We start from the raw sequence: 19,558 nt of genomic DNA, 5'->3' as shown, positions 1-19,558 counted from the left end.
AGGTTACGGATGTAACCTCCGTTCCCTGATGGAGGGAACGAGACATTGTGTCTAAGAAGCGACACTAGGGGTCTCTGTTGAGCGCCTTTTGCATCTCTGATCTATGAGAAAAGGCCAATGAGAAATTGGCAGACAGAATTTGCCTTTTCTCCCTCTATGTTTCTCGCATAGAGTCAAAGCGGCTGGGGCCATCTTAACGCTATCATACGGATAGGGGTAGGCAATCTTTCCCAGTTTTCCTATTCTTTCAGGGGGGAAAGACCCTGCAGAGACCACACCTGCCCAGACTGGGGGAGGTATAGAGTGGTGAAATACATCACATGGGCTTTTAGGTCACATGTGGAGAATGGCGCGTTGGTAGATCCTACGTCATTGGGAGGGAGGGGTTGCTACAGACACGGTGACCAGTGGCCAGAGGGAACTGCCCAAGAGAGACACAGGTCCACTCGCAAAGGGATCGTACCGCGGAAGTTACACACAGGGGGGAAGTCCACGTAGGAGCCCGACCTGTGGAGCACCCATTCCAGTACAGGGTAGATTGAGTACCCGCATTGGATGTGGTCCACGAATTCCTCCACTGAATTCGTGGACCAGAGGGCTAAGGAGGAGTCATCCAGGGAGCTGAGTTAGTAGGATCTCCTGGGATAAGAGCGCACAATTTTACCTCAGCAGAGGGAAAGGGAGCTAGGTGCAAGCGATCCACCCGGTCAGTTTGTCAGTGTGTTACAGAGTTCTACTGGCTCAGACCTGAGAAAACACGGGACGAAACGGACTCAACCCTGAGATTGTAAAATCTTGCAAAGGTATTGGGTGTTGCCCAACCAGCTGCTCTGCATATGTCTGCTAGGGAGTTGCCCCTGGCCAGTGTCCATGAGGACGCACCACTTCTTGTTGAGTGTGCTCGGACCCTGCAAGGGGGGGCGCGGCCTAGGTGTGATAGGCCAATGTAATGTTTGGAGACAGCGTTCCCTTTGAGTGGCGAGCTCATCCAGCTCGGGGGGCTCAAGAAGATGTGTTGGCTGGCTGTGAGGCGAGCCGCTGTTGCCTCAAGCCCAGATGGAAGTCAACGAGCGTGCCGAGGGGCGGGTGGTTCGCGGGGACGTACCTGGCGAAACCGAGCCCGCTGCCATCCCCAAATCGCCTCCATCGCCAGCCAAGTCCACCCCAATCCTGTGGGAAGAAGGAGTGACGCGGAGGGCAGCTGTGTGGCGTTCCTTCTGAGGAAGGAAAGCTGCGACAGCAATGTTGCCATGGTCATGTTCTCGCAGTGAGAACATGAGCCATCCACAAATGCTGCCTCGGTGTGATCGCTGCTCAGACACACGAGACAGCGCCTGTGGCCGTCAGGAGCGGAGAGCACTCTACCGCATCCAGGAACTACACAAGGGCGGAAGGGCATCTTTATAAAGACGCATCCTGAAAAGTTCAACGCCAGCTGTGTATTTGCTCTTTTAGAGGAAATAACTCTTTTAGAGAAATAAACTCTTTTAACTGCGCTGTCGAAGCGCCCAGGAGCAAAGCTACACTGCCGTGCAGAGAAGAGAGAAAGCCGCTGATATGTGCCGTAGGTCCAACAGCAATCGCACTCAGAGATGGGAGGAAACAGTGCGTGACTCGCAGGTCGCTGCATACACAACCAGTCGGCTCCGAAGAAAATTTATGAATGAAACAGATGCATTTCCCTCCCTTTATACCCGTATGGCCGGGGCGGGACATGCAAATTCTGTCTGCCAATTTCTCATTGGCTTTTGTCATGGATCAGAGATGCAAAAGGCGCTCAAGAGAGACCCCTAGTGTCGCTTCTTCGACACAACGTTGAAGTGAGCGACAAATGGGGAACTGCTAGGCCTTGGCTCCGAAAGAAGTAAATAATGCTCAATTAAAGCCAAGTTAAGCTAAAAATATTTATACATAATCACCAGAACTGTGACTACACTCTCTTATTTAAGAGGAGTAAATAATGAAAAATTTTATTTTTGGATGGACTGTTTCTTAATCAAAAAAATATGTTGTAGAGGTTTAAAAAATTAGTCTACCTGAAAAGAGAGTGACTGGTCCACAGTGATTAAAGCGGTCAAAAATTATTACCATTATTGTATATATCGAAAAATCTCACCAATCTTGTCGAACCTGAAGTTGCAATTACACTCAAATGACCATTTAAGCACAGACGACACAATTCATACTTCTATCTCATTAATGCCTCTGCCTCAAGCTATGTATGTGCGGACACCACACCTGTAATCTAATAAGGCTTGTGATAAATACTTAGATGGGAACTAGACAGTGAATCAAGTTTAGTCCACAAGACTGTCTCTTGTTGTCTCAACACATAAAGTGTTCCTCATTTTTGTCCTCGAATTGAAGATAAAAGTAAAAAAGGCCCACCTTATTGCACTCCAACTTATAAATGGGTGGCCTGATATAAAGATACATCGAAACATATCAACGTTAATAATACAACAACTGATTCTGCCACATCGTCAGCTGGTGCTGCCAAACTGTCTTGGGATAGAGAAAAAATGTTTTTGTCTTCCAGTAGCTTTTTAAATAAGAAGTAGGTCTTATGTTAAAAGCATTACTCTAGAAAACTGTGCTCAAAGAGATGTGAATGTTTGTCATTCAAATGAACAATGCATAATGCACATTTAAGATCATTTTATATGCTATAACTGCATACCAAGAATGCCATGCTGTTTCTTTTTATATAGTGCATAAGACAAAAAAACATGTGTTTAATGAAGTATTATGTCCAATCAAAGCAGGGCTTGGTGGAATAAAAATTGGTATGTCCCATATAAAAGTGGTGGTGGTGTAGTGGTCTAAACCACAGTACTGGTAAACTGGTTATCAGAAGGTTGCTGGTTTGAGCCCCACAGCCACCACCATTGTGTCCTTGAGCAAGGCACTTAACTCCAGGTTGCTCCGGGGGGATTGTCCCTGTAATAAGGGCTCTGTATGTCGCTTTGGATAAAAGCATGAATAGTTTTCATGCATTCAGGTCATTTCAGAATGTGGTAATTAATTCTACATGATGTTGATAAAAGTCTTTCTCCTATCTCATTTTAATGCACTGAGACAAGTATAAGTAAGTCATTCATTGGTTAATTTCTCGAAGGGTGTAAACACTGTGGCTCTGTGGAACTTTCACAACATTGCTCTGTTTGAGCAACTCAAGTGGTTTAACCAATGGTGTGAGTTTGGGGAGGGACAATCTGTGTCTCAACAATGGAAAGCGGGAGGCAATTGTTTGGAATACATGTTTTGGAAACATTAATTATTTTGGAAATGCTATTTCATGCCACATGGTGTAAAACCTATAAACTTCACATTTGACTATAACTGCATACCAATATTTATACAATGTTCAATGTTCAGTATAAGTTAAGCTCTATTGACAAAATTGTTTGGCACAATGTTAGTTGCTGCTGAAAGTTATTCATAAATTGAATTAAGGTTATATGGAAGTTTCCAGGGTGCTTAAAATGATAAATTTGTAGAAGTTCAGATTTTTGTATATGCATCTAGAATATATAGTAAGGGCAGCTGTGGCTCAGGTGGTAGAGCGGGTTGTCCACTAATTGCAGGGTTGGTGGTTCGATTCCTGGCCCACATGACTCCACATGCCGAAGTGTCCTTGGGCAAGACACTGAACCCCAAATGGCTCCCAATGTCAGGCTAACGCCTTGCATGGCAGCTCTGCCGACATGTGTGTGTGAATGGGTGAATGAGACGCTGTGTAAAGCACTTTGAATATCGCTAAGGTTAAGAAGGTGCTATATAAATGCAGACCATTTACCTTTTCAGCTGCAAAGTCAACACACATTTTGTAACTACTTTTCTAGGTGTTATGCATGTAATTCCTCTGAGTTTGCTCCATGTGGACAGACCCTTTCTGGTATCATGTGGAATTTACTGGCATTCCCAAAATGGTCTTGAAATTGAAGTTGAAAGATTGGACATCACCCTCTAGCGCTACTGAGTATTGCACAAGTGTAACGGTAGCCAGCTTGTACGTGATAGCTGTGCAGTGTGTAAACCTCACTCACCTGGCCTTAAGAGACTCACTAGAAACCGAGGCTAGTGGCCATGGCTTTTATAGACTCCTTGCTAGTGTATACGACTCCCATGATGGGGATCGCCAGTTTGAATCCTGCTTAGTGCGGATCGATTAGGACCGGTGACAATGGTGCCATGACCCGGATGGGAGTGAGGTTTAGGGGGGTAAGTGTAACAGTAGTAAACTGCACTGACGTGCGGTCTGGGTAGGCAAACTAGGCACTGCCTACCCTGCCAAAATTCAAAAATAAAATGTTTATTAAATAATAAACTTGTATTTGTATTTTTACTTTTTATTCTTGTGATTTATATATGCAATATGTGTGTTATTCCAATTGTTTAGACGTTATGATGACAAATGTAGCAGTTACGCATAATCAACTAAAAACAAATGGTAGAATAAGCAGTGCTTTTACGGTCCATTCATTGCAGACGACACGCGGAAAACCCATGTTGCGCATGCGCACTTCGATCCAGTATTCTTTAACATGTACGGCAAAAAGCACAAATCTGCTGTGCCTTTTGACGTAAATATGTTATGCCCGTAATCATCTCCGTTACGTATCAGACATGGACCAGTTAAAATCGAGATATTCCTGGACATTTGCGTAGCTAACGTCATTACACCACAGCTAGCGTACATGCCTAATCCCCGCCAAATTCAAAATCAAAATGACAGCACCGGCCGTAATCACGGAATTAAGAATTTTTTCCAACTTCCAAGCTCGATTTTAATTCCAAATATGAGTTAATTGCAAGAGGGAGGTCTAAGCCAGCCTTAGATGGACTAGTACAGCAAAAGGGCCCAAAAATTATCCGATCATTTCAAACTGATTGGTATGTAAGAAAAGATTGGCTATGTGGCTGTGCTAACAATCAGCATCCCTGCCTGCTTTTTTCAACCAGTCAGACTGTTTGGACTTCAGCGGGATATTGTGATTTGAACAACCTGCCCGCAGCTTTAACCAAGCATGAAAAGTCGTCAGCTCACATCCAGTGTCAAATTACACTGAAAACCTTTGGAAAATCTCGGATCGACCTTGCACTTGACGAGCAAAGGAAGCTGTATATAACCTACCACAATGAAAAGGTAAAGGATTGTTGTATTGTATCTTCTGTTATAAAGATGAAGATTGCACATAAAAAAAATAAGCACATAATGTTGTAAAAAATAAACAACTTATGTTCTGTTATATGTTCTGTGTTTTGACTACTGAATTTTGTATAATAATATCTAATGAAGATATATGAACAAAATCGTATATATTATATATAAAACATATATAAAATACATATACATTTCTTGATATGCCGCACTTGTGCATAACGTTCACTGTTATTACGTATTATTAGCTTAAACAATAAATCAGGTAATCTGGCTTTCATAACTCAGTGCCTAGCCTCTTTAAGACATCACCGCACGTCACTGGCAAACTGGTATTTGTTAGCTGTGCAGTCCTGGCCTTAAGAGTGACCGTGGCTAGAGGTCTGACTCCCAATTAGAATCACATAGGGATTTGTGGCGGGTCGAATAGGACCGGTGACACAAGCAACCTCAGGGACACAGGTTCTGGTCCCATGGGAACCAGGAAGTAATCATGTTCACATTAATAATGTTGAGTGCTATTCGGAGGTTGCATTTTCACTCTAAAATTACATTTTTAATCCATTGTTGGTTGGGTTTAGTGTTGGGCTTTGGGTCAGGGGGTAGAGTTAATAAAATATGCATTCCTGTTGACTGTATTACATAATTTACGACTAAGAATACAACACTAAAAATACAAAAAGAGTTTGCTGACTGTTTTAGTGATATGCTGTGGACATTTTATCTGGAAAATAGGAGCTCACACACACATACGTTCAACAACACTTCTACCTTCGGTCACTGGGAGGCAGTGATTTAATTTTCAGTGAGAGCAGACCGATTTCATCAGCATAACTTCCGACACACTGTTGTCGTAGTCACAGTGTGGTAACTGTGTGTTTTTGGTAAAAAATTAAATAAAAATAAAGAAAAACCGAGGGCTGAGAAATTTTTTTAAACTTAAATTCTTCCGGCCTTAATTATATTATACATTTAATTTTATTTCATTTTCAGCTTATACGACAGACTCGTCAGCTTGCAGCAATCTAGAGTGCACAGTTGCAGTACAGATTTTTTTTACACAAGTGATTTTCATAATAACTACTTTTTTATCTTTATAAAAGGGTTACATTTTTTATATTTGCCATGTTTTTTGAGAAAAAGTTGAGAAAAAATGCAGGTGTTTATATAGGTGGCAGCAAATGAATGACACGTTCAAAAATGTGAATGTCAAAGAAACCGACATTTAACAGGGGTTCTGCCAGACCTGTCACATTGCTGACACACACCTGTATGTAAATAAGACATGTTGACCTCTCTTAGATGAGATCAGTGATTACTCTGTCAGCATCACAAAGGAAAACAGCCCCTGCAAGTGAACTCTAACGACATAATGGCACCATAATGATAGCTTCCAGTTTTGGTGGGAGGTGAGGCATACAAATAACAGTCTATGTAAGGTGGGAAGCCTGACTTAAGATATTATCAAGCTACCTCAAAACCAACATAATAGTTTTTTTTTTTAAATTCCCAGCATCAGAAAAATTGTTTGTATTTTGGTTAGAAATTTGGGGCCTTCAAACATTTTAAAGTAAAAATGAAATCAAAATAGACCTCATTTACTTTCTAAATACACATGTCTTGTCTTATTGTGCATGATTCATTAATGCAGATTCTAAAAAAAATTATAATAATAATGAAAAAGAATTAATTTCATCAACATGTAAAATCTTGCTCTGCCTTTGAAATGACTTTTCTTTTCAGCTGGTTAATGTTAACCAATAGCCAAACAGCTATTTAGGCATTGTTAGGTAATGCGGTCAATCTAAAATCTTGCCAATACTTAGCGCAGTAGTTTTATGCAAGTTAATGTTAATGTAGTAATAGCTACAGCAATAATAGCAAATCAACAGGGATTTACCCTGGGCATACCTTTGGGGAACATCAAGACGACCTATCCCAGCTTAATGTGCCAAGTCATCTATAAGTTAGCCATAAGTTAGCTGATTTCCCCAAAGAGGGTAAACGCTGTGGCACTTTTAAATTGGCTCTATTTGTTTTAGCATCCTGATGAGCACAACATAACAATCAATGCTGTGTGCATGGGTTGTGTCTATACTGTAGGTCTATAATGGCAGAGGCAGGACTGTTTGGGAAACCTTTTTGAATACAATCCTTATTTTTTGCAAATCTGTTTGGTGACAATAGTCACTAGTCTCAGATTTTACACACTTTACCTTTAACTAAACAATTTTTGTATAGATAAGTAGGAGATTATATTCAGTGGTCAATTTTGGGTTGCATTCAAGTTTGCGTGACAAAGCAATCAAAAATCCATCTGGATTCTTCTAAAAATGCAGACAGGACGGAAGCATACTGAAGCCTTTAGACCTACCTGCCAGACTGGCTCATTTAGAAATCTTTTGGTTAAACCACAATAAGATGACCTCCCGATTAATCATTTGACAGGCAGATGAAACTCTGTAGGGATGAGACCAGCTGCCCACATTCATATGATCCAGAAAGCCTCCAAAGACATTCATTATTCACTTTGACATAAGATGACAAACAGCTGATGGAGCCCGCATGCTGATGAGGTGTCTGGCAGAAATCATCAGACAAGTACACGGGCAAAAAGATAAGGTAAATCACAGGCCAAGAGGAAGTGAGGCATTTAATTGCTCCAAAAAGACATGTCATCTCTGACTCACCAGGCTTTATTGTGCTTGCCTGTCTGGATGATTGTGAGGTACTCTTGTTCTGATATGTTAATTTCCCTCCAAAAGCGGCATTTGTTGCACACACAGAGTAGTGGGAATTTGTCATATGATGCATGCTTTATTTTTCAGCAAAAAACTTAATTGCTAAAAAAAGTGTCTTGCCTCTACCCATAATTTCTCTGGAGCACAAAGCAGAATGAATGTCCAGCCCAGATTACACCTTCAGGGGTTTGGTAGGCTTGGAGTGTGAGCAGATAAAAAGGCAGGGGACTAGGGAAGAACAGATGAAGAAAGGTCATGTGATACGTGGTCTCTGACGGCACATCCACAGTCCGTTGGCAGACCTTCTGATGTGTATAACTCACAAACTGGAATCTAATTTCTTGATATGTCTAGCTGTAATGTTATCGCCTGATTTTATGCAACTTCTGGAAGTTAGATTAAATAATCATTGGATTTGCCACATTTTGCCAGGTTGCAGTGGCATAAAATCTTTAAAAGTTATACAGGTTGTAATTCACTAAACAGTTGCAACACTCTTGCATATAGTATTTTAGTGCAAACACCTGCGTCTTATTGACTGACCACCTGCAATCCAGTTTGACCAGGTGCTAAATGCACTTAATTATAATAAGTAATTTTCCTTCTTTTCTATATAAGTTACACTTATTATGGATTTACAAGCCTTTTCACAAAGTGCTATCTGTTTCCATAATGTATGTATGCTATTACTGCCAACCACATGAATAAAGAGAATTTTGTTTTAAAGAGTTGTTTGTGTAAATCTTCTATTGATTATGGCAGCCAGTGTTGGGGGAGCTACTTTGAAACTTTGAAACTTTGAAAGCTATAAGCTCCTCATAACTTAAAGTAGATAAACTACAGTTAAGATACTCTCTTAAAAAGTAATTATTTACACTACAAGCTACTAACAAAAAGTAGCTAATTACATTTAAATATTTAAGAAACCTTTTTTGTATATATTTTTTGAATAAATAATCATTTATGATTATATTATTTAAATCAGAACTTTTTCTAACAATGAAGATCTCAATTAGGTTTATATTAAATTGAAGATAAATATAACTAATAGTAAATTGAACATTGAACATACATCTATAAAAGTTTACAGAAATGTTCTTCTTAAGTAACTTCTGCGCAGGGGCTCAAGTGAAAAGGTGAATCGTTTATTGGAACTCGTTCATTTACATGAACCATCCAAACAAACTGATTCACTAAAAAAGATGGAACTAAATTCCATCAGGCATCTCGTCCAATCGCAATGCAACCTCCGCTTAATAATTTTGGTATACTTCTGTTGTTTTCATCCCTCTCCACCCCATCACCACCAGTTTAGGTCCTGGGCAGGGGTAAGCTCCGCTCCCCTGCCATCATTGCTTCAGACAGATCTGAAGGTTCAAGCAAGTATCAGAGTGCTGAACCATAGGATAGGTTTGTATTATTATTATTATTATCCAGAGTCTTTTCTGATAGAACTGGACTTCCCAATGCCTCTTATAAGTGGATTGGTTAATAATTTATTTTAACTTGTTTATTCATCTGAACTGTAAACAATTAACTAAAATGTTTTGAACTTGTTTTACTATGTTGAGAAACTGTAGTTTTATGACACTACATCACTACTTTTTTGGAAAAAGTAGATTGATACTGTAAAAGCACTGTTGTGAACTACTGTCACGCTACTGAAAAATGTTTTGAAGTTAGTAGCATTACTACTTCTAGTTTGTTACTAGGCAACACTGACAGCAGTTGTAATTCATCACATTATCATTAAATAAATGCAGACAGCACACATAAATAAACAACATTGTCAGCAGGTGCAATTAATTCCTAGAAAATTCCCTAGTAAATTGTAGAGCAAAAGGCAGGTGGCTGGGCAAGGAGAGAAGAAGAGACAAAGAAATATCATGTGATACACTTATTGCATTTATCTTCGTAGCCCAATTACAACATGCAATTTCCTAAGTTAGTTCCCACAATCTTTATATCTGAATCAATCATTCAAACTGAAGTTAAAAAGGCAAACTGGGAAATGGAGTTTAAAGCAATAATGGCTCCCCAACAACAAGTATAACAATACTCAAATTGCTAAAATTGCTTCAAGGCTTTGCTGAGGGAGACACTAATTAAATAAAACTCCATTCGAAAAAGAAGAAATACCTCATCTTAAACCTCATAAATAGAAAGTCCCAGTTTTCTTATTGAAATGAGTAATGCAGTCAATGTGAGGGAAGGTGCGTATATAATTCGGCCTTGAAACTAAAGGGGAGAAATGTTTTCATTAATTTGGTATTCTAAGTGTGTTGGTGCTGCTTGTCAATTGATTGCATCATATACAAAAAGCTGATGCTCAATCTCCTTGCTATATTCAAAGTCTCTTTTATCTCTGAGAGCACAGTACTGGACTGGCAGAAGAGTGCCTTTGTTTTCCAAGTCGTACACGTCCTTTTCAAATTATTCTAAAGAAGCCATGTGAATTCATTTCTGCAGCACACCGTATCTCATGATTCTCAATTTCTCTTGGAAAACAACTGCCTGTTTTGTTGCTCTGTTTGATCTGAAAACCAAATTAACATGTCAATTTGTTCCCGCTGGTTTGTTTCTTGCTGAAAATGAACCCAGCTGAATGGCATGTTTTGTAGTAAGCCTAGGCTGTAAATGTTGTTATTACTTTAAAACGTGTGATTTACAGAGTCTTGAGCAGTTGCATTTACCCATCTACTCTTACCTTATCTGTCGACTGCGATGTCCCAAAGAAGATGGGGATGAAGGCGAGCCAGATGATGCAGGTGGTGTACATGGTGAAGCCGATGGGCTTGGCCTCATTGAAGGTCTCGGGAACTCCTCGTGTCTTGATGGCATACACTGTGCACGTGACCATCAGTAACATGCTGTATCCCAAAAGGCAGATGAGCGACAAATCTGATATGTCACACTTTAGAACTCCACGAGCCATCTCGGGATCTGCCGTGCGTTGGTCCTCGTAGTCAATGAGAGCTTGGGAAGGGTCTACTACAAACCAGATGCACACCCCTAGGAGCTGAACTGAGATCAGGCTAAAGGTGATTACCAACTGTGAAGCTGGACTGATGAATCGTGGTGCGCTGACCGTCATTTTTCCCTGCTCAAAAATCCGATAAATGCGGTTGGTTTTGGTAAGTAACGCAGCATAACTGATACTCATTCCGAGCCCTAGGAAAATTCGTCGCAGTGAGCAAATCCCAACATCTGGGGTGGAGATCATAAGGAAAGTGGTAGCATAACAAAGGAAGATGCCTGTGAGCAGGACATAGCTAAGCTCTCGTCCGGATGCCTTGACAATGGGCGTGTCATTGTAGCGGATGAAGGTGACCACCACAAAAAGCGTGGCTATGATGCCAAGAATGGCGATCAGGACGGGTATGACTGCCCAAGGTGAGCTCCACTCCAGCTTCACAAAAGGGATAGGCTGGCAACCTGTGTGGTTCTTGTTAGGTCTAAAATCAAAGCGGCACATCTTGCAGCTGTAGAGGTCTGCTTGGTACTGGTACCCATCGCAACGTTCGCAGTGCCAGCAACAGGAAATGCCTTTAACGATTTTCTTGCGCCATCCGGGTTTACAGGGCTGACTGCAAATGGATGATGGCACCTGCTTCCCTCCACCTGGCCATTGCATTTCCCGCATCTGAAATTAAAATCAATGTCTTTTTATCATTCATCTTGGCTAGAGACTAGAAACAATGTTTAAAACATCAAATTAGTGTTTTAATTTTCTCACTCACTGACTCATTAAATTAATTGTTGAGAATATCAAAGGAGAGATTTTAAACAGTTTTCCTCAAGGCCAGACTTCATTCTTTATGCATAAGCAATACTCTTAAACAACGATCCTCAACATGTGGCCTTTAAGCCATTTTTTATTGCACTTGTAAATCTGTTGTCATCTCTATTTGCAACCACAACCAGTAATCATTACATACATGTCTTCTTATCATGTTAAAAGGACAGTAGATTGACTGTTGGCTATTTACCGTGTGACATGTCAACTGGTAGACATTCTGCTATACTGTTTATGCTGCAGTAGTATATCTGCAGCATGATATAAAAAAATCTGACACCAATCAGTCTGTTACAGGGGGTGCTTTTAGTGTAGATAACATTTTTGGTGATAATGCACCACTCATCCCCATTTGTAACCACAATGTAACTGCAGGTTGTTTACTGTTGCAACTTGCCACATTTATATCCACCATTTTCCTGAACATGGAAGTGTACCACGATTCATAAAGGAAGTCTTTTTTTCCGGTCTCTTGTGTTTTCACTCACTTCACATCATAGTAAATTAGTAAAAATTGGCAGTTAAAAACAAGTAAATCCACAGTGCCGATAATTGCCGAGTCATGATGACAGTGTCTTTTGACAGTGCCTCACCCGAATGGGTAGACAACATTAAGCAATGACCCGAGGTTAGTTTTGTTGACACTACTTCCAGTTTTTATGACAGTCAACAACTACTCAAGTTGAGCATTCAACCTTAAATTGGTTGTAGTTCTCCTTCTGAGTCCTCTTGTTCCGTTTTTACGTAGCTTTTTATGGAGATCGGAACCAGAAAACAGTCCAGCAGCAATCAGAATCATCATAGCACCGCCAAGTGGTTGGTTAGGAAAACTGTGCATAGAGTTCAAGTGATGTGCGGTCACAGGTGTGTGTGTATATATCACCTGTTTTGCAGCAGCTTTGATTGCAGCTAATCAAATTTTTTTTTTTTCTGTATTACTATTACTAATGATTGATTTAGGAATAATTTTTTGAGCTCTGATGCCAGACCTATTCATTTGTAATGATGAATATTATCTTTTAATTTATGACCATCAAGTTTCCAATGAGACCAAGAACCTTTCATTTGTAAAGTATTCAAAACGCTGCGTTATCAAATATATTTTTTTTAAATAAAAAATAGGCATTGCCACAGCGTGAATATCCTGACACAGTTATTTTTATACCCATCTAAAACTCGCACGTGGCTGCTGTGTGCATTCTCCATTCCCTTCTTTGATATACTGTATAACTAGCAGCCCCTAAGAAACCATATAGTTCACCTAAAAATGTTTATGTCCACATATGTGGACAGTTGGACTTTTGTTTTATTATGTATCCAGGAGTGTTGGTTAATAATGTTTTTAAGATGATACACACATTACATCAGAAATAAGCCTAAATAGTTCTGATTCAAAGTAATGGCCAGCATCATCCAATCACTGCCAACCAAGCCTGAAACTAAACTTTTGATCGGATGTTAGGAGTGACTGCACTTGGCTGCATAGGAAAGCTATAGGATGCCTACCTGCTCCCTTGCTCCCTAATTAGGTAATGACTTAACCTCCAGTGTGCTTTCTGTCTGCACTGGTCTCAGAACAGTTTAAAATTCACCTTATATTCATACTAAATCTGTATACAGCCTCTGAAAGCAACATTCTCCAGCTTTTGGATGCATCCATTGATTCTGAATATGATAATGCTCAGTGAACATAGGATATTTTAAGGAAAATAAGCCCATAGTCTTCGTTAGTGGTCATTGTGTTTAACAGCGTGGCTTCTTGGTATATATGCCACTTCAGATGCAGCTTCTTGCGGTGAAAATATGGCCATAGTCTACTTGCCTCATTATTATAAAGGAATTGAGGCCAGTGAGAGCCTGCTTTGTAGCTCCTGAACTTCCCAAAGTTGAGTATCTCTGCTCTAAAGTGTGTCCATTAAGCAAGCAGGAAATATGCAACTTCAAACTTCATTCTTACATTTAGGTTAAGCTGGTCAGTCCAGTGGCCGATGATTTTGTATTCAGCCGTTTTGTTTATCTGGTACTGGTAGATATCGTAGCGGCCTGGGGCATCTCCGTTCTCGTTGAAGTGCACTGGATTGCCAGCTATGCCTGAAGATGCAAGCAAAGAAGTTAAATTAATGAGATGCAAAATGTGTTCAAACACTACATACATTACCTTCAAAGTAATGACTAAGAACTAATTGGACAGATTTATATCAGTGCCCAAAAACCTAACTTACATTTATAGTGAGACTGATATAGCCATATCTTTAAGCTGCACTTAATGTGCAAACACTAGATTTAATACAACTTTGCATGCAGCTTCAGAAGTGATGCGTAAATACAGATTTGCAAAATGTAACTGCTTTAGGGGTTAATTAATGCTAAATCTACAGTATATAATATAGTGAATATCAATGTGCCTTTTAATACCACTCAATTGTGATATAACAATGAGTGTTGAATCCAAAGGTGTATAAAGAACTTGATTTATACCTAAAATGAAAAAAAAAAAAAAAAACCACCATTATCATGACTTAATATAAAATGCATGGCCATATTTACTTAGCTCCATATAAACAACCTGAAATTCCCTTTACTGATATCTAACCTCAAGTGTGCTGAATGAAATTTATATTTGGCAAGAGCAATAGCTTATTGAAGGAGTCAGGCGAGGGGGGGTGGGATAACAATGGTGCAGCTACCCATGATGCATTTTAGATTAGGCTCCTTATTCTGTGGAAAACCTTGCTTTCTCAAGCTTTAAAGTTTTGGCTAAGCTATCTGTATTCCAAGCATTTGACCGTGTCCAACTTAATTCCCTGGACCCTGTGCAGCCCAGTTTCCCGAACAATAGCACAATAATTTGTGCTTTCAATACTCGTGTTTGTGTTATATGTATTCTTACACACAATCCTCAAGAAATTCTCACTGAAATCAAAAGGATGATGATCAGCAATGGTGGATTTCTCTTGATGAATATCCTTTTTTTTTTTTTTGTGGCTGGGCTTGGAAGGTGCAAGAGGCTTATTTGAGTCAACCAATGCTCTGGATTTAGGAATTAAGATTTTATACAGCCATGCTTAGTGACTGCATCTCACTATGTAATGTGCAGACAGATGTAAAGGATTACGAGAAAATATTGATCAGAACTAGAGGGTGTATACAATTATATGCCCACTGTTTAATAATCACTCAGTCGATTATTCACTCAACCATGTGACAATACCATGAGTTTATTAGTGGTGCTATTCAATATTAAGCAAGCATCACTATGATTATTGCTCATTCTTGGGGTAATTGATTTCAACAAACTCCCAAGTATTGAACATGGACATGAATCTCAAATCATGTAGCTTTTTCAGAAAAGTTGTAGTATTACTTTTCTAAACTACTGAGCTTTAGATTTTCAATTGACAGATGATAAAATGGGGGGAAAAATCATACTTTTAAGGAAGTGAAATCTTATACATTGAGTGAGGGCCCCAAGCCATATGTAGGGACCAGTATTGATTGCACCAGCCGTTCATAAGGTCTCACTTAAATTTGGATGTACTGTAAAGTTCACACTACAAGCACACTTTGTAATTAACACTGTTTTTAATCGGTAGCACTATTTGTTCTTAATGTCGTAAGCCTCTGCATTCTGTTATGCATACATAATATGACATTTACCTTTATTGATCCAATAAGCAGCCTTTGAATTTGCAAACAGAAGTGTTACAAAACCATGAATTTCAGCATTATCTTGATACAGTTAATGTTTCAAACTTATTTTGCTTTAAGTATTACTGTAAAAAGTACATTGTAAATATGACGATACATTTGTATAGCTCTGCTTGATTTTATGTAGCAATTTTGGCCACCCCTGAAATTATTCATACAATTGACAATGACTGAGTGCATAAAAAAAAAAAAAACAGCGCATTCAAGGACATACAATCATTCTGTGCATGGACAGAGCGCAAAACATAATGTATGTCTTTTAAACTGCATGTTCACAGTTAAGTTGAATGAGAGAGTTTACCCTCTTTAACTTACAGTAACGCTGTTTAACCGAATGTATATAAAGCAAGCTGTCTGCTAAAATAACTAAAAATAAACAATTAACAACAAAACTGAGATAAGAGCACGCATTTTACCTGTCGCACCAGACGCACATTCATACCTATAGCAACAATAGGCTGTGAGTGTGTTTTCTCCCAGAATCATCATTGGCCAGTAGAAATACAAATTTGTATACTGAGACACACACACACACACACACACACACACACACACACACACACACACACACACACACACGTTATTTTAAAAGGAAATTAAGATAAATACCCTCAGGTCATATAGAGGTGTGTAATAAAATGTTCGGTATAAATAAAATTAAGAATAATGAAGAAATAATCTAATCAATTAATGTTTCTCTTTTAAATATTCTAATGGTAGTGCTGTAAGACAAAAACACAGTTGTCACAAATGCACTGTTTGATCATGAGAAAATTAAGTTCAATTAGACCCTATAACGAAAGCGAATTATAGCAACATGGAGTGATATTTACACAAAATACTAGTCCTTATTTTGCACTGAGATTTAATCACTGACAGAAAACAAAGAGGCCAGTTTACACACAGTTAACATGAACTAAGAATGAACAATATTTCTTTCAGCATTTTTAATCACGATTTATGTCAATTCTACGTATACTTTTATTAAAAACAAACAACATGAACTAACAATGAACATTACCACTGAATATATAATATATATATATTATATATATATATGATATATATATATATATATATATATATATATATATATATATATATATATATATATATATATATATGCATATATAAATTAACACTAACCAAGATGAACTAATGCGTGATAATTATCACCATCATCCTCCCTTATTTGTGGTTTGAACACGGCCCAGAACACCCTAGCAACCAAATAGCAACACGTAAAACCACTCAGAACACCTTAGCAACTGCTACAAACTACCATCTTGGCTTTTACGCAGAGAAAAAATAGCCTATTGTTATGAATTTTGATTATCATTCAGTGTAGGGCTACGCTTCTACTGGGATTATGCCACTACAGTGCACTGTCCCTAGGCATACATACTTATTAGAGCCATGAGTGTACTCCACATTATCAAAGGTTTGAGTGTTTTCTTCTGAAGTTCATTTGATGAGACATTCTGCAGCACTTCAAACAATGGCATCAGGGAGAAACACAGGTACTACCACCTCCAGAAATAGGGCTTACCACTTAGCCAATAGAACTTCTTCAACCATAATATTCATAGAAGGCAAATGATCATTGCATTACAATGCGTTATATTCTTGTCCTTTAGACTATTGGAAATCATACTATTCACTCTATATTTAGAATTTCGGTAACAATTTACAATAAGTTTCATTAACATTAGTTAATGCATTAGATATCATGAAGTCAAGTCAAGTCAAGTCAAGCCATCTTTATTTATAAAGCACATTTATAAACAACAAAAGTTGAACCAAAGTGATGTACAATTAGATATAAAAGTGCAAGAGAGAACATCTAGGTTACTATTGTAACCTCCGTTCCCTGATGGAGTAAACAAGACGTTGTGTCGAATGAAGTGACACTGGGGTCTTTCTTGAAGGCCTCGGTTACCTCTGTACTTGAGAAAAGGCCAATGAGAAATTGGCAGACAGAATTTGCATGTCCCTCCCCCGGACATACGGGTATAAAAGGAGGTAATTGTACATCTGTCCATTAAGGTTTTGCACTGAGGAGCCGAGAAAAAGGTTTGGCCATTAAAGTGGCTCGGTACAGCGTCGTGGTTGGGGGGACACACTGTCTTGTTTCCTCCATCAGGGAACGGAGATTACAATAGTGACCTAGACGTTCCCCGTCTGTCGCTCACTCGACCTTGTGTCGAATAAAGCGACACTAGGGGTCTCTATTCAATCACGCCATGCGCTGAACCGTGTATGTGAGCTGCTCATGCAGGTGCGGGCAGGCAGTTGCGTGCCAAAGCAGCAGGCTGCATCAGACTGCACGTATACTTCCCCAACGCCCCATAAAAACGTCATAAACTTTTTAGGTTCCTGCCATCCCCGAAGGAGGGGAACAACTGACGTGCCAAGCATGGGCATGGGCAATCCATGCCTATTCTCTCTCTATGTTTCTCGCACAGAGTTAAAGCGGCTGGGGCCATTTTACACTATTACATGCATCGGGGAAGGCATTCTTTGGGGATGGCCTGGGGATTCCCCGAAGAAGCGGAAGAAACCTTCGCAGGGCAAGTTTTACAGCCAGCAACTCTAGGCAGTTGATGTGCCAACCCAGCTGGGGCCCCGTCCAGGAGCCGGCAGATGCGTACCCATCGCACACAATGCCCCAACCCCATTTGGAGGCATCTGTGGTGACCAGAACGCATCATGACACCTACTGAAGGGGTACTCCTGTCCGCAGAAAACAGAGGTCTGTCCAGGGACTAAAAGTCTAGTGGCAGGAGGGGGTGATGAACACACGGTATGTGCCATGGCGCCATGCCCATCTCGGGACTCGAGTCTGAAGCCAGTGCTGAAGCCTTCTCATATGCATCAACCCCAGTGGCGTGACCACCGTGCAGGATGGCATATACCCCAGGAGCCGCTGGAATTGTTTTAGAGGAACCGCTGTACCTAGCTTGAATAAGGTGAGGTGCCAATTTCTCACTGGCCTTTTCTCAAGTTCAGAGGTAACCGAGGCCTTCAAGAAAGACGCCTAGTGTCGCTTCATTAGACACAAAGTCGAGTGAGTGACAGACAGGGAACACAAATATATAAAAATAATCAAACAATATAATAACAAACAAACTAAACACCAATAAACAACATGGAACCTTGATCTTAAATAGTATCAAAAGATACAGATTAAAATAGGTTTTAAGAGAAGATTTAAAAAACGGCTAAAGATGGGGTGGACCTTATGTATAAAGGGAGACTGTTCCAGAGTTTGGGGGCAACAACAGAGAAGGCTTGATCTCCCTTAGACTTTAGTCTCCCTTAGTGCAAAAACAGTGGGGAACTGATAAAAGAAGTTGCTCACAAGATCTAAGCATTCTAGGAGGCAAATATGGGTGTAGAAGGTCAATGATATATTGAGGAGCAAGACCAGACAGGGCCTTGTACAAATAAATAAGAATTTTAAAATCAATTCTAGCCTTGAAAGAAAGCCAAAGAAGGGCAGCCAATACAGGCTAATGTGATCTCTTTTTTTAGTCCCAGTTAAAAATCTGCATCTGCAAATTAGATAAAGCAGACTGAGGCAGACCAGCATACACATAGTTACAATAATCCAGCCATGAAGTAATAAGCATGGATCACAGTTTCAAGGTCTTTACCAGAAAGAAAATGCTATAATTTAGCAATAGACCTCAATTGAAGAAACTTCCCTTAGTAACAGCACTAATCTGTTTGTCAATCAGTAATGATTTGTCAAAAATGACCCCGATATTTTTGACATTCATGTATACAATGAAGGAGAGCAGACCTAACTGGGCTTCAATGACAGCTGAAGTCCTGGCAGAGCCTAAAATTTATATTTCAGTTTTGGTTCCCTTTATTTGCAAAAACGTATTCGCCATCCAACCTTTAATCTCCTCAAAACACATAAGAAGAGAATCAACAGAGCAGCTACTATCAGGCTTAACTGGTAAATAAAATTGTGATTCGTCTGCGTAACAGTGATAGGAGACATTATTTATTTATTTTTTAAACGGAGCGCAGGGGAAACATATAGAGAGTGAACAATAATGGTCCCAGAATGGAACCCTGGGGCACACAGCAAGTTAGGGGGGCTGTTGTAAAGGAAGAATGACCTATAGTCACAGAGAA

General features: G+C 39.6%; 1 protein-coding gene across 2 annotated transcripts in view; it reads right to left on the bottom strand.

The window, feature by feature from the left end:
- Positions 1-19,558, bottom strand: part of LOC127646621 (metabotropic glutamate receptor 4-like) — a 274,744-nt gene that overhangs the window by 34,804 nt on the left and 220,382 nt on the right. For both annotated transcript variants that reach the window (XM_052130380.1, XM_052130381.1), the window contains exons 8-9: positions 13,659-13,792; positions 10,613-11,548 (exon numbers count right to left, since the gene is read on the bottom strand). In XM_052130380.1, coding sequence (XP_051986340.1) covers positions 10,613-11,548; positions 13,659-13,792 — 1,070 coding nt within the window. The remainder of the gene's footprint in view (positions 1-10,612; positions 11,549-13,658; positions 13,793-19,558) is intronic.

The sequence above is a fragment of the Xyrauchen texanus genome, chromosome 7 (assembly GCF_025860055.1).
Source record: "Xyrauchen texanus isolate HMW12.3.18 chromosome 7, RBS_HiC_50CHRs, whole genome shotgun sequence".
In the NCBI taxonomy this organism is placed as follows: domain Eukaryota; kingdom Metazoa; phylum Chordata; class Actinopteri; order Cypriniformes; family Catostomidae; genus Xyrauchen; species Xyrauchen texanus.
The sequence above is the reverse complement of the archived record's forward strand: the minus strand, read 5'-3'. Positions and strand labels throughout refer to the sequence as shown.